General features: G+C 38.3%; 1 protein-coding gene across 5 annotated transcripts in view; it reads right to left on the reverse strand.

Moving 5' to 3' along the window:
• The window catches only part of FXR1 (FMR1 autosomal homolog 1), a 38,210-nt gene continuing 25,426 nt past the window's right edge, over positions 1-12,784 (reverse strand). For 2 of the 5 annotated variants that reach the window (XM_083442148.1, XM_083442149.1), the window contains 7 exons: positions 9,684-9,793; positions 8,855-8,941; positions 8,240-8,447; positions 5,690-5,860; positions 5,346-5,546; positions 1,892-1,983; positions 1-1,033 (listed from right to left, as the gene is read on the reverse strand). In XM_083442148.1, the coding sequence (XP_083298274.1) occupies positions 863-1,033; positions 1,892-1,983; positions 5,346-5,546; positions 5,690-5,860; positions 8,240-8,447; positions 8,855-8,941; positions 9,684-9,793 (1,040 nt within the window). In that variant the 3' untranslated portion in view covers positions 1-862. Of the gene's footprint in view, positions 1,034-1,891; positions 1,984-4,333; positions 4,415-5,345; positions 5,547-5,689; positions 5,897-8,239; positions 8,448-8,854; positions 8,942-9,683; positions 9,794-12,784 lie in introns of all 5 variants that reach the window. The other 3 variants (XM_083442145.1, XM_083442146.1, XM_083442147.1) reach the window with 3 other exon arrangements.

Below are 12,784 nucleotides of genomic sequence, written 5' to 3' on the forward strand. Positions count from 1 at the left end.
TTAAGGATCAACCAGTGGAAGATCAAAGTTTATTTATTTTTCTACCAGCATACAAAAACATATTGCACATCAAACAACCAAAACAAAAATAAAAATACTCTAAGGACTAACGTATGTAGTTTATACAGAATAAACTTTCTGGAAATTGATCTTTTCAGTAGTTCTGGTTATGTCTTAATGGACATGACTAATTCAGCTTAAGTGTTTTAACTAAAGCTATGTTTGATTTTTAAATACTGTACAGTTTAATAAATAAATCAAACAAAGCCTCAATGTAGAACAGTCACTGCCAATGTCGCCCAATATCCCTGCAGATTGAGAATTTAATAAATGTATTCCAGTGGTCTGCAGTATTTTCCCCACTACATACAGCATTTAAAAAACAATGTATTAAAACAGACCAGTTTCCAGACTAAACTAATGGAGAAATTACAATTCAGTGCAAAATATTTTAGACTGCATTTTTTTTTCTAGTTTTCCTCAGGTGAAGAAGTGGTTGCATATTATTAAAAATGTAACAAAAGCAGCTAATGCTTTCATAAAGAAGGTTACGTTAGGGATCCCCCCACATCTCTGCCATATTTTGAAAACAAAATAACATTTCCTATAGCCAGCAATTTGTTTTTATTTAAATGTTACATATACTATTCTCAAGGCACATCTGATGATATTTATAACACAGTAGGTGTCAAAGTATGTTCAACATTGGATTTCTTCAGGATCCCTCCCTGTTCTGTTTTCCAAAATGGAGGAACTGAAAGTGCGGTGTCAAGACTCGCGATCCATATTCTATCTTTGGCAAGCTTATACAAGCACTATTGTAAAATGTAAATGTAAAAGAACTGTAAACTAGGAACTCTGTTTATGAAACACCATTCAGCACAGCTTCGTCCTGTTTATTCCCATCTTCTTGTACAGTACTAGGCCTTTCTTCAGGACTATGCTGCAAATTGGAAGGCTCAGTCTCAGAAATAACTGCAGGGCCATTTATGGCCTTTTCAGAAAGGCCAACTTCTTCAATCACATCTTTTGTCTGAAAATAAAATTTTAAAAAATTAGTGACAAGACGACACACGAATGATTCATAACATAAGCTACTATTTTCCCTCCTCTCAAATTCAGATGTTACTAGAAAAGCAAGTTTTAAATAAAAATTAATACATTTGATTTCTGGTACCTCTATATTTTACCTACAGCATTCTGTTTGTCAATTCTGTTACCTTTTCAAATAATTAAATCGTTTATTTTAAAATCCAGTTAAAAACCTTTGCTGCGTAAGCCATTTTGTGACAATGAATTCCATACATGAATTGTCTCTGAGGAAACAGGGACACGAATCACCATTATTTTTCATAGGTGGATAACAGATGAACAGGATAAGCCTTCTTCATTGAACACATTTACATTTATTAGGCTCATGTCCAGCTTATGAGCTTTCTCATAGGCACCTGGTTAGCTGCTGTGACAACAGAAGGCTGGGATCACATGGGCCTTTGGTGTGACCCAGCAGGGCTGATATGTAGCCAAGTATTCCTGCCTTAATTGTCCTATTATGTAAAATATTATCATGCCATCACCTTCCCCACACCAGCCCACTTGAGACAAAAGACTAACAAAGGTTTGGCAGTCAGCACTAATGGGAAGGTATTCAGACACAGGATCCTATAAAATTGCTATGTAGGTCAATGTAAGGACCTATGATGGTACCTGACTGTGTTTCCCTAGTGTGTATCAGCACCAGCGTGATGGGCAACCACATTTAACAGCATTTGTAGTCACTCTCCTCTGATGTTGTGGTGTCAGTGATTAAATTATTCTATACACACACACACGGGAGACCACCACATATTTCCATTAACACTATCATTTTGTTTCCTGTAATTTTTCTTACCATTTCTTTCTTGGTTTTGGCCAGCGTTTCCCTTGGGAGGTTTCTTTGTCTACTCTGAGATTCTGCTCTTGATATATAATCAGCAACTGTTACTGTGAGGAGAGAGAAAAAAATTATTTTTGCTTAAATTACTTGATGTTTAAGAACTGAGCAGCCACCATTGGCTGCAAACCAACAGGGCCCATTTATGCAGATGCCTTATAAGGTTTTTATATCACAATACATTTCCTTTCAGGAATGGTTGCTGGGAGATTCTAAACCCTGTCTACATATGTTTTGAATGTTTTATCATTTAGTACTGTATACTGACAGTCTCTGAAGGATTCTCAAGTACAAACGGAATTATTCGTCAAGTTACTAATTGTCTGGGGCAATCTAAAGCCTCCCCATAGCTTCTTGCTCAGAACTAATCCTAATCAAGCCAATAAATCTATTTGTTTTCAAAGGGTTTCCCTATTCATGTCTTAAGCAGGACGGGATTTTGTTTATAGGCTGCATTATTACTAGAAAATGATTGGTTTGCTATGGTAGTGCTTACAGCTTTCTGAATTATATTCTTCAAAGAGACCGAAAGAAAATTATTTTGATAATAAGCTTGAAAAATACAAAGTGGTTTTAGACCAGGTTGAGAGGAAGGTGATATACAGGGCCAGACAATCTGGCCAACATGGCCTGGGTGTCAGCCCAGGATGAAATTCTGCAGGACTGAGCATTAAGGGTCATTTATTTATTTGTACTTATAGCCTGCTCTTCACCAAATGCTCCAATGAAGAGTCATAAAAGTATCACAATTAAAATACAAATTGCATTAAAATCATAAAATAAATCCACAAAACAGAACAGCTGTGCACAGCAATTATAGCTTCAGAACAGGTTCGAGTTTCCTGTTATTGCCAAGGGGGTTAATGTGGTCTTCATTAACAGAGCTGCAGAGCTGCATGTAAGCAATCTGCTTCTGCTTAAAATTATTCACATAAGGGGAATATGTGTTCCTTTAGATTGCACTGTACAACCATTATGCTGGAGAGGGAAAAGAGCACAGTGCAGTTCAATGCAGCAGTCTGGATCGCACATCTACATGCACAACATGTAGCAAGAAAAACCTGACAGTGCAGACATAGCCATGTTTCTGAAGATGCTTCATGGGAAAATGACCGCCAGACATTAGCTTGACCAAAATTTAAGATTAACCCAATATGCTTTCACAACAGTTCATCTTTTAGAAGGTGATGTAAGCCTATAAACATATGGTGCTGCCTTATACCGAGTCAGACACTAGTCCTAGCTAAGTACTGTCAATACTGACTGGCTCTCCAGGGTTTCTTGCAGGAGGCTTTCCCAGCCTTACCTGGAGAAGCCCTAACTTGGTCCTGGGACAGCTCAGTCGGTAGAGCATGAGACTCTTAATCTCAGGGTTGTGGGTTCAAGGCCAGCGTATGGCAAAGAGATTCCTGCATTGCAGGGGGTTGGACTAGAATGGTCCCTTCCAACCCTAAAATTTTATGATTCTATGCTGGGGACTAAACTGGGACCTTTTGTATGGAAAGCATGGGCTCTGCCACTTAGCAACAACCCTTCTATATGACTTTCTGGTATTCTCCAATTCTATGCTTCTGCAGAAGCAAATCTACGCCATCATTTGACAAAAGCTGCAGATGGATTGTGTGTGGTATGCCTCTGTTGTTCAATAGCTTGTTTGAGCTGCTGTGTGTGGATAATATAGCAAACGCAACACCAATAATTACTTGAGTGAAATACAGACACTACATTTTGGGGGGGGGGGTGTAAAAAAAATACTTAGCACAACAAACGAGGAATTTACAGGTGCAACACTCAGAATTATACTGAAAGTTATTTTACACCTTTAAAATATGTAAGGTGTTAGTATGTTTTTTTAAAAAAATCTGTCAAACCACAATTATCAAAGCATGAACATGCAACAATTTTTTGTTTTAGTTGTGATTTCTGGTGTTCTTAAAAGCAAGAGATGTCAGTTTGATTCAAAGGACAGGAAGGCTCCATGCATCCTGGTTTGCTACAGCACTAAAACTTGGCTAACATACCTTTTATGTATATTAAGGAAAGATGCCAGAAGGCCAAAGGAAGAGTCTGTCTGACAGTGTTACTTGCAACATGGAATACATACCCTTACACCTATGACGTTCATTTATAGTTGTCCTCTAATTTCAACATAGATTAAGTAAAGTTCCGCACACTCTTACAGTGGAAGTACACCAAATAAAAGGCAACAGTATTAGTTTCATTATAAAAACTAGAACATGCCCCACTGACCATTTTTCATCCTGCAGTTTGATTAGTATTAAGCAATCATTATTTACAAGAGACAGCTTTACATATATTTTAGAAGGTACACAAACAGCAAACGCAGAGCATTCCTTCATGCTTGTGACCAGAGGTGGTTCACCTCTCCACTCGAGTTACCTGGCTGTCTATCTTCTGCCTGACCCCTGAAACGACGCCTGCGACTACGATTGCGTCGCTGGGGTTTTTTGTCTCTATCATCTGCAATTGCAAAGTTTTACTATGAACTTTCTCGGTGACCAAATTGTTCTGCTGGCAATTTAGCACACAACGATTTCAAAGGAAAAAGTATTCAGAATGGCTAAGTAGCGCAAAAAACTTTTACACATCAGGGGACTGAAAAAGCAACTGCAACTCTGTTTAAGATGTTATCACTAAGTTGGTACCGAAAGTTAAACATTGGCTAAAGAAATTAATTCCCCATCTCATGAGAAAGATTTTTTCCTTGGTGTGATTTGCTTAAACTGTAAATGGCTATTCTTAGACACTGAAAATAAACCCTAGACCTGAAATCACATACACAGAAGCCCTACTTATTTTTAAGTATGTTTTGAATCACAGCCTTAGAGGAGCAAGAAATGGGGACTCTTCTCCTGGCCTCAATTTCCTTCTTCCCAAAGTTCATTTAGCAAATTCAGCGATAAAACTACTTAAGACCTAGAGAAGGCAAAGGGGACTCTAATTTTTTAGAAGTAAACAAATGTGAAATTAAGGCCTGGCTCCTCTGACTTCCCACCAAGTCAATCACAGATACCTACATGGAATGAAGCCTTATGAATGAGTTCAATGTATGTCCTGCTATCCCATTACTATGGACTAAGGCTAAAATTGGACTGGATGCATATTTTGTAACAGGGTAGCAGAGATAGGGTTGCAAAACTCTAGATATGACGTAGATATCAGAAGGCATCTCTAAGACAACAATCAAATGAAAGTCAGCCTTTCCGAATATTTGTTCCAAAATATTCCAGTCCAATATAGAGCTAAAATCTTTTAATACTGCAACAGATGAGGACACACTTTTGAACCACAAGGACACAAGGAAACAAGTAGAATAAAATGCTAGTTAAGAAAATGAAGAGTGACTATTATATTTTTTAGTGAGACAGAGCTGATAAGACTATTTACATACCTAAGCCATTTTCATTAACAGATGCTGTGTCAGATTCTGTCATCCCATCCATTAAGACAGCATCCTCATCAGTTCTTCGTCTACGAGATCGCCTACGCCGGTTAGTGCTGTGGTGTGATTCACTTGCGTCTGTGTCTGCAGTCTGGTCAGACTCTGTGTTATCAAGTAAACTGTAAGGGTTGCTGTCTGGGTCTTTCAGCACTTAAAGGAAATGACAAAACCAGTAAGAGCACGTTTTCATCTCATATTTTAACTTTAAAATATTAAAAATCAACCATCATCAAGAAAGAGGGAAGTAGTTCAGTGCAATCACAACACACAAAATACGCCTCTCAAATACATACCAGAACTTATAGAGGACTTCCCACCTCGGGGACCGCCACGTCCACGACCTCCAGAAACACTGCGCCCTCTTCCCCCTGGTGGACGCCTTCTGCTGTCACGTTGGTGTCGACTCTCCCTGTCATCATCTCCTGCTAATGACCAATCACTCAGTTCATCTTTCCTTTCCGATTCTGTTTCAGAGGGATTAGACAGCTCAGAATTTGTTCCTTTACAATAAATGAGAGGGAGAGGTGATAATCAAGTACTGTTCTAGTACCATTTTGAATTTTAGCAGAAGAATGCCACTAGCAAGGAAAGCTGAGATACATGCAATTTTCTGAGGCACAACATTAGGCCAGTGCACCAGTGCCTGAAACACATAACAGAACTCAGTACAAAAAACTGACTTGAGAGATTAGTTGAGAAATTGAACTCTGCAGCACAAACTAGATGCCAAGGTGGATGCATAGCATGTGAAGTAAACCTATTTCTGCACAGTCTAATACTGAATATTAGTAGAAAACCTTCATTCATACACACAAAACAGAATCAACGATCACTAATGGGAACCATGTCAGAGTGGATCTGAAAGGGGCTTCTTATGTATGTAATTGTGGATGCTTCCATTTCACCTTAGCTTCAACACAATTTCCATGTAATTTATCTATTTGCCACAGGATGCAGAGCTAACTGAACACCTAAGCTACTACTTTTACTCTTGTAACATTCATACATCTCAATCTGTTACAGATAAAGAACACCTTGCCAACACTAACAAAAAGTCTTTCAGTCAGTCTAAAACCCTACTGCTGATGGTCTTGGGTTATTAATAGCCCACAGTGCTCAGTTATGAAACAACATGGCAGGGAGGGATAAAAGATGTTCCCATGGAAACATACAATATGATGCCATTATATAATGGACAATTGCAATATTACTAATTCCAATCAAAACATGTAAACGAGGAGGGCAGGATTTCCCATTAGAACTTGGGCTGTCAATACGTGACAACTATAAAGGCTTAAAAAGAGACCTCCAAACCTCTTGAAGTGGTGGCATAAAAAACAACAAAAATGGAAGCCTCTACTTCCAAACATGCCTATTATTCCCAAGCATCCCACTAAGCAGAAACACGAAGGGCTGGCTGCTGAAAACTTTGTCCACGGTGCATACAGAGGTCCAAGATTCTGAACATGCTGCCACTTCTTTTCACAAGCAACGTAGAAACATGTATGTGGAGCCTGGCATGAAAACAACACTCTAAATCTGAATTTACGTATCACATTACCACATATAAAGTAACAGTAAAATGATGCACTGATTGGAACAACTATACAGTACCTCATCAGGCAACCCATTTCTTTGTTAGGATATTATTATTTTGCTGTAGCTAACACTAAATGATATATTTGAAAGATCTGATCAATTTAGACCAAGGTGGACAACAAGCCTGAATACACACTACAGGCCCTTCAGCTATAGTTGGGCTTCTGTATACCCATTTTTGTTAATGTTTGCAGAAACAAGTATGAAAGGATGCTGCCAAACAGAAAAGACTATTTCTGAAGTTCACATTCAGTAATTTATTTTTGATGCTCTTGATTTCCAAGTTAAGTGACAACTGTGGATTTCTTAAAGTGTCAAAATCTTTTAAAAGCTATCAAACACTGGTAATAAAATTCAAAGCACAGCATGTCCACCATTCACAGCTTGGCCTCCACTACGTTTTTATAATTTTCTAGTTGTATTCCTCACAACAGCCCTGCCAGTTAAGCAGCATTATGGTTTCCCATACTGCAGATGATGGGACTCAAGAGGAATAAAGGAAGCTGTTTTATATTGAGTTAGACCATTGGTCGATCTAACCCAGTGAAGGAGAACTTTAGGCCCCAAATTCTTAAGATTTCATTGAGTTTCATAAAGCTCAAACATTCATATGGGTTCAAGAAGGTCTACCAATATTGAACATAGTTAGTGGGGTTGTGTGTGCAATCACCTTTTAGTGATATGTATGTGACCTTTCATGAGACCAATTTAATTCAGATGGGAGTATAGAACCCTGAGACCACCATTACTGATTGAAATAATTAGACTATCAGGCTAATTGAACACTATTCACCGTTGCTGACAGAAACAAGGCAGGCCAAATTTTACAATGGGCTGCCTAGGAGGCAAACATTGCTCGTTACTGAATGCACCTAACTAAATTAGAAAATTAAGAAGTGAAAACTAGATTCTCCTGGATCTGAAGCACCAAACGTGTGAGAAATGAGCTGGAGAGTATGAGGTCCTAGGCTGAAAGGTCACCCACTCTACCTTTCATCTCTACCACAAAAGAAATTTATCTTATTCCTGCTTTAAACACTTGTGTGAAATTATTCTTTGAAATGCTTGTAAAGGAAGAATTATATGAGCTTTCAGATCAAAATTTGGTATCTAATCAAAGTCTATTCGAAGCAAATTCCTGCACTGTCTACTCTTGACTGGCAGTGCCTTTCCAGAGTGTCAGGCAGGTGATGCCGGGGACTGAACCTGCGACTTTCAAAACTGATCTTTTAAGCGTAACTTACCATAGCCAGAGGTGTAATTGGGGCCTCTCCGTCCCCTACCTCTTCCACTATAGGATCTGGAGCCTTGTACAGAGGAAGGGGTGTTCTCATCTGTGGTATAACCCTTTTCCTTTTCAGGACCTCTGGTAGATGAAGGTCTGAACCCCATGCCAATCTGACGTAGCTGCTCATCAATTTGGAGCCTCTCCATCCGCAGCTGCTCCACCTCCTGCATGGACAGTTACACTAAATGTAAGCAAGTCCACTGTTTTGCTTTTTAAAAAAATGTATTTTTTAACACTTACACCCCATACTTCTATTGTAACAATATTCAAAGCAGCAAACAGCTCTTTTAGTCCTAAGATTCAATTAGGACTATTCAATGCACGGTGCTCTCAGGGCAGTAATGCTTTGAGATGTAGACTGAAAGACCCACCGAAAATCAACATGTTATGATGCACTGAAAAATACCGTGATTTTGAGACAACTTTCATCCACATTGTTTTCAAAGCATTTGGTGTATGCTGTTTGCTATCTTCTGTGTTTCCAGATCCAATACTGATCACCTTCACAAGTCATACTATTGTGCATCCCCATGACACTGAAACTGCTTTCTTTCCCACAAAGAATGCTTACCTTCAAATAGGCAATATGGTATTCAAGAAGCACTTGGACATTCCCAATGCTTTCTTTAGTACCCACAAAGACAAACGGAACCATTCCCTACAAAGATAAAATGTAATATTGTTGAAGCACAAAGAGAGTCACAAGCAAATAATGCCTACAACCCAGTGTACAATTACACAAGTGCACTGGGTTGCAGCCTGTTTTTATTTTTAATGAGAATTTCTACAACTGGATTCAGTCTTCCTGTGGGCCTTCTCTCAGTGAATAAAGGGGATAGATGTAGGGAGCATCCCCACATAAACACAGCAAATTATCACACTACCCAACTTTTTTAGTATTAAGACATCTTCAAAGAAGAAAGCTGAACTGCAGTTAGAATTATAACCTAAATACTCAGAGCCAAAGTCTGAAGCCAAGACAACCTTAGCTTGAAATAACCAAAAAGGAGTTAGATAGCAGTTGGCAAAACCCACAAATGGCACCACTACACATTTTGACCTTTCAAATGGCACCCCTAAGGGGAAAGGCTGCAGCTCATGGAAGAGAAACCACTTTACATGCAGACAGCCCCAGAAAGACCCCTGTCTGAAACCCAGGAAAGCTACTGTCAGTCATCATAAAAAATATTGCGCTAGATGGATTAATGATCTGACTGTGTAGGCAGCTTCCTGTGTTTCTACTGCCAATGTAGTAACATTTGTGAGTGAAATGTCCATCAGACACTAGGCAGAAAGAATAATCTAATGCAGTGGCTTTTCTATCATTCTGCCACTACAATTTATCCACCCCTGCCACCCCTTGGATGTATTACAAATTCCAAATAAGAATTAAATCTTACATCTTCTCTGGGCAGTTTGTTCTCATTGTCTCCTTCAATCCTCACTCGCACAACTCCAGACTTGTCCACAATTTCCTGAATAACTTTGCCATTTTTGCCAATAACTTTTCCTTTAATAAAAAAATTTTAAAAAATTGAGATTTCTCTTTTTTTTTTATAATATATTTATTGAAGTTTTCAAATAAGGCATATATTAGATAAGCACAACTTGTCATTGTCCATTTAACATCTCTCAATTGTTACATGGGACTCCCCCACACCTCCCGCATACACTTACATCATTATTAAATTAATTTCAAACAAATTATCATTTAACTCATCTTAATTAATAATCTTAATTTGGTTTGACATATAATTCAGCCTTAAATCTAATTTAATGGTAGACAATTATCTGCACTGGCATCCAATTCAGCACTCAGCCAAATTACAATATTTTTGTAAATAAATCTTAAATTCCCTCCAATCTTCTTCCATCCTTTCTTCTCCCTGGTCTCGAATTCTGCCGGTCATCTCGGCTAATTGCATATAGTCCATCAGTTGCATCTGCCATTCTTCCACAGTGGGTAGCTCCTGAGTTTTCCAATTCTTGGCAATTAATATTCTTGCTGCTGTTGTTGCGTACATAAAGAATGTTCTGTCCTTTTTTAACACACTCTGGCCGACAATACCCAGGAGAAAGGCCTCTGGTTTCTTAGTAAAGGTGTATTTAAACACCTTTTTTAATTCATTATATATCTTCTCCCAAAAGGCCTTCACTCTAGGGCAGGTCCACCAGAGGTGAAAAAATGTTCCTTCATTTTCCTTACATTTCCAACATTTGCTATCAGACGAATGGTATATTTTAGCCAGTTTAACAGGGGTCATGTACCATCTATACATCATTTTCATCACATTTTCCTTCAACGCATTACATGCAGTGAAGTTCAGCCCAGAGGTCCACAACCTTTCCCAATCTTCAAACATAATATTATACCCAATATCCTGCGCCCATTTTATCATTGTTGATTTTACCATTTCGTCATGTGTGTTCCATTTCAGCAGCAAGTTATACATTCTTGAAAGTACCTTAGTCTTAGGTTCTAACAGTTCAGTTTCTAACTTTGACTTTTCCACTTGGAATCCTAGCTTTTTGTCATTTTTAAACACTTCTTTAATCTGAGCATATTGTAACCAGTCTCGCACTTTGTCTCTCATCTTTTCTAAACTCTGCAATTTCCAGTTGTCACCATCCTTTTCTATTATCTCCCAATATTTTGGCCAGTTGGCCTCCATATTGGCTCTTTTCCAAGCCTTAGCCTCCAGGGGTGACAGCCACCTCGGAGTTTTATTCTCCAGTAAGTCTTTATATTTTGTCCAGACATTAAAAACTGATTTTCTGACAATATGGTTCTTGAAGGCCTTATTTATCTTAGCTTTATCATACCATAGATATGCATGCCATCCAAACGCATTATTAAAACCTTCCAAATCCAAGACATCCGTATCTTCAAGAAGTAACCAATCTTTTAACCAGCAGAAAGCTGCAGCTTCATAATACAACCTTAAATCTGGCAGGGCAAAGCCCCCTCTTTCTTTCGCATCTGTTAATATTTTAAATTTGATTCTGGGCTTTTTGCCCTGCCAGACAAATTTAGAAATATCTTTCTGCCACTTCCGAAAGCACTCTGTCTTGTCTACAATCTGCAGTGTCTGAAACAAAAATAACATTTTTGGCAATACATTCATCTTGATGGCAGCTATTCGGCCTAACAAAGAAAGATTTAGTCTTGACCAACTATCCAAGTCTCTCTTAATCTCTGACCAGCATTTTTCATAATTATCTTTAAATAAACTCAGATTTTTTGCTGTTATGTTTACCCCTAGGTATTTAACTTTTTTAACCACATTTAGTTCTGTCTCTTTCTGAAGCTGTTCCAACTCAGTATCTGTCAAGTTTTTCCCCAAAACTTTAGTTTTTTGCTTGTTTAACTTAAATCCTGCCACTCGACCAAAGTTTTGAATCAGTTGTAGTACTCTTTTCAAACTAGACTCCGGCTCCTGTAATGTCAGAACTAGGTCATCTGCAAAAGCTTTAAGTTTATATTGTTTCGCTCCGACCTGAATCCCTTCCACCAACCGGTCCCCCCTAATCATATTCAGGAGCACTTCCAGAACCGAAATAAACAGTAATGGGGAAATCGGGCAGCCTTGTCGTGTACCTTTTTCAATTTTAAACTCTTCTGTAACCACATTGTTAACTATCAGTTTAGCCTTTTGTTCTGAATATATTGCCTCAATCCCGTTCTCAAACCCCCGTCCCACTCCCATTTCTTTTAAATTCCCCTTCATAAATTTCCAAGATATGTTGTCGAAGGCTTTCTCCGCGTCTATAAAAATTAAAACTGCTTTAGTGTTTATGTTTGTTTGTAAAAGTTCCAATATGTCTATAATGTTCCTCGTGTTAGTAAACATATGTCTGCCCGGGAGAAAGCCTGCCTGGTCTTTATGGATTATCTCACTTAAAACTTTCTTAAATCTTCGTGCCAAAACATCTGCAAATATTTTGTAATCCACATTTAAAAGGGAGATGGGACGGTAGTTCTTGAGTTGTGTCTTTTCAGTTTCTGACTTTGGAATCAATGTGATAAATGCTTCTTTCCACGATTCAGGCGCCTTCTTCCCCTCCATTATTTCATTACTGACCTCCAACAAAGGTTGTATCAAATAATCCTTCAATGTCTTATAGTAGTTAGAGGTCAGTCCATCTGGCCCTGGTGATTTGCCCTGTTTCAGACTCTGGATGGCCTGTTCAATCTCTTGTCGTGTTATTTTGCCATTCAAAATTATTCTATTTTCTTCTGACAGCTTTGCTAATCCATTTCTCTCCAAAAATTGTGTAATCTCTATTTCATCTTGTGGCCCTTGAGTGTATAACTTTTTAAAATACCTCTGGAAGCACTTTCTAATCTCTCCCGGGTTCTGAATGTTCCTTCCTTCAACCTCTAAGTTTGTTACTGTATTTAATCTTTGTCTCCTTTTCAACTGCCAGGCTAGCAGTTTCCCACATTTATTTGCCGATTCAAAAGTTTTTTGTTTCATTATTTTAATCTTCCATTCTATTT

Source organism: Podarcis tiliguerta (assembly GCF_965153285.1).
Source record: "Podarcis tiliguerta genome assembly, chromosome: 5".
NCBI classification, from domain to species: Eukaryota; Metazoa; Chordata; class Lepidosauria; order Squamata; family Lacertidae; genus Podarcis; species Podarcis tiliguerta.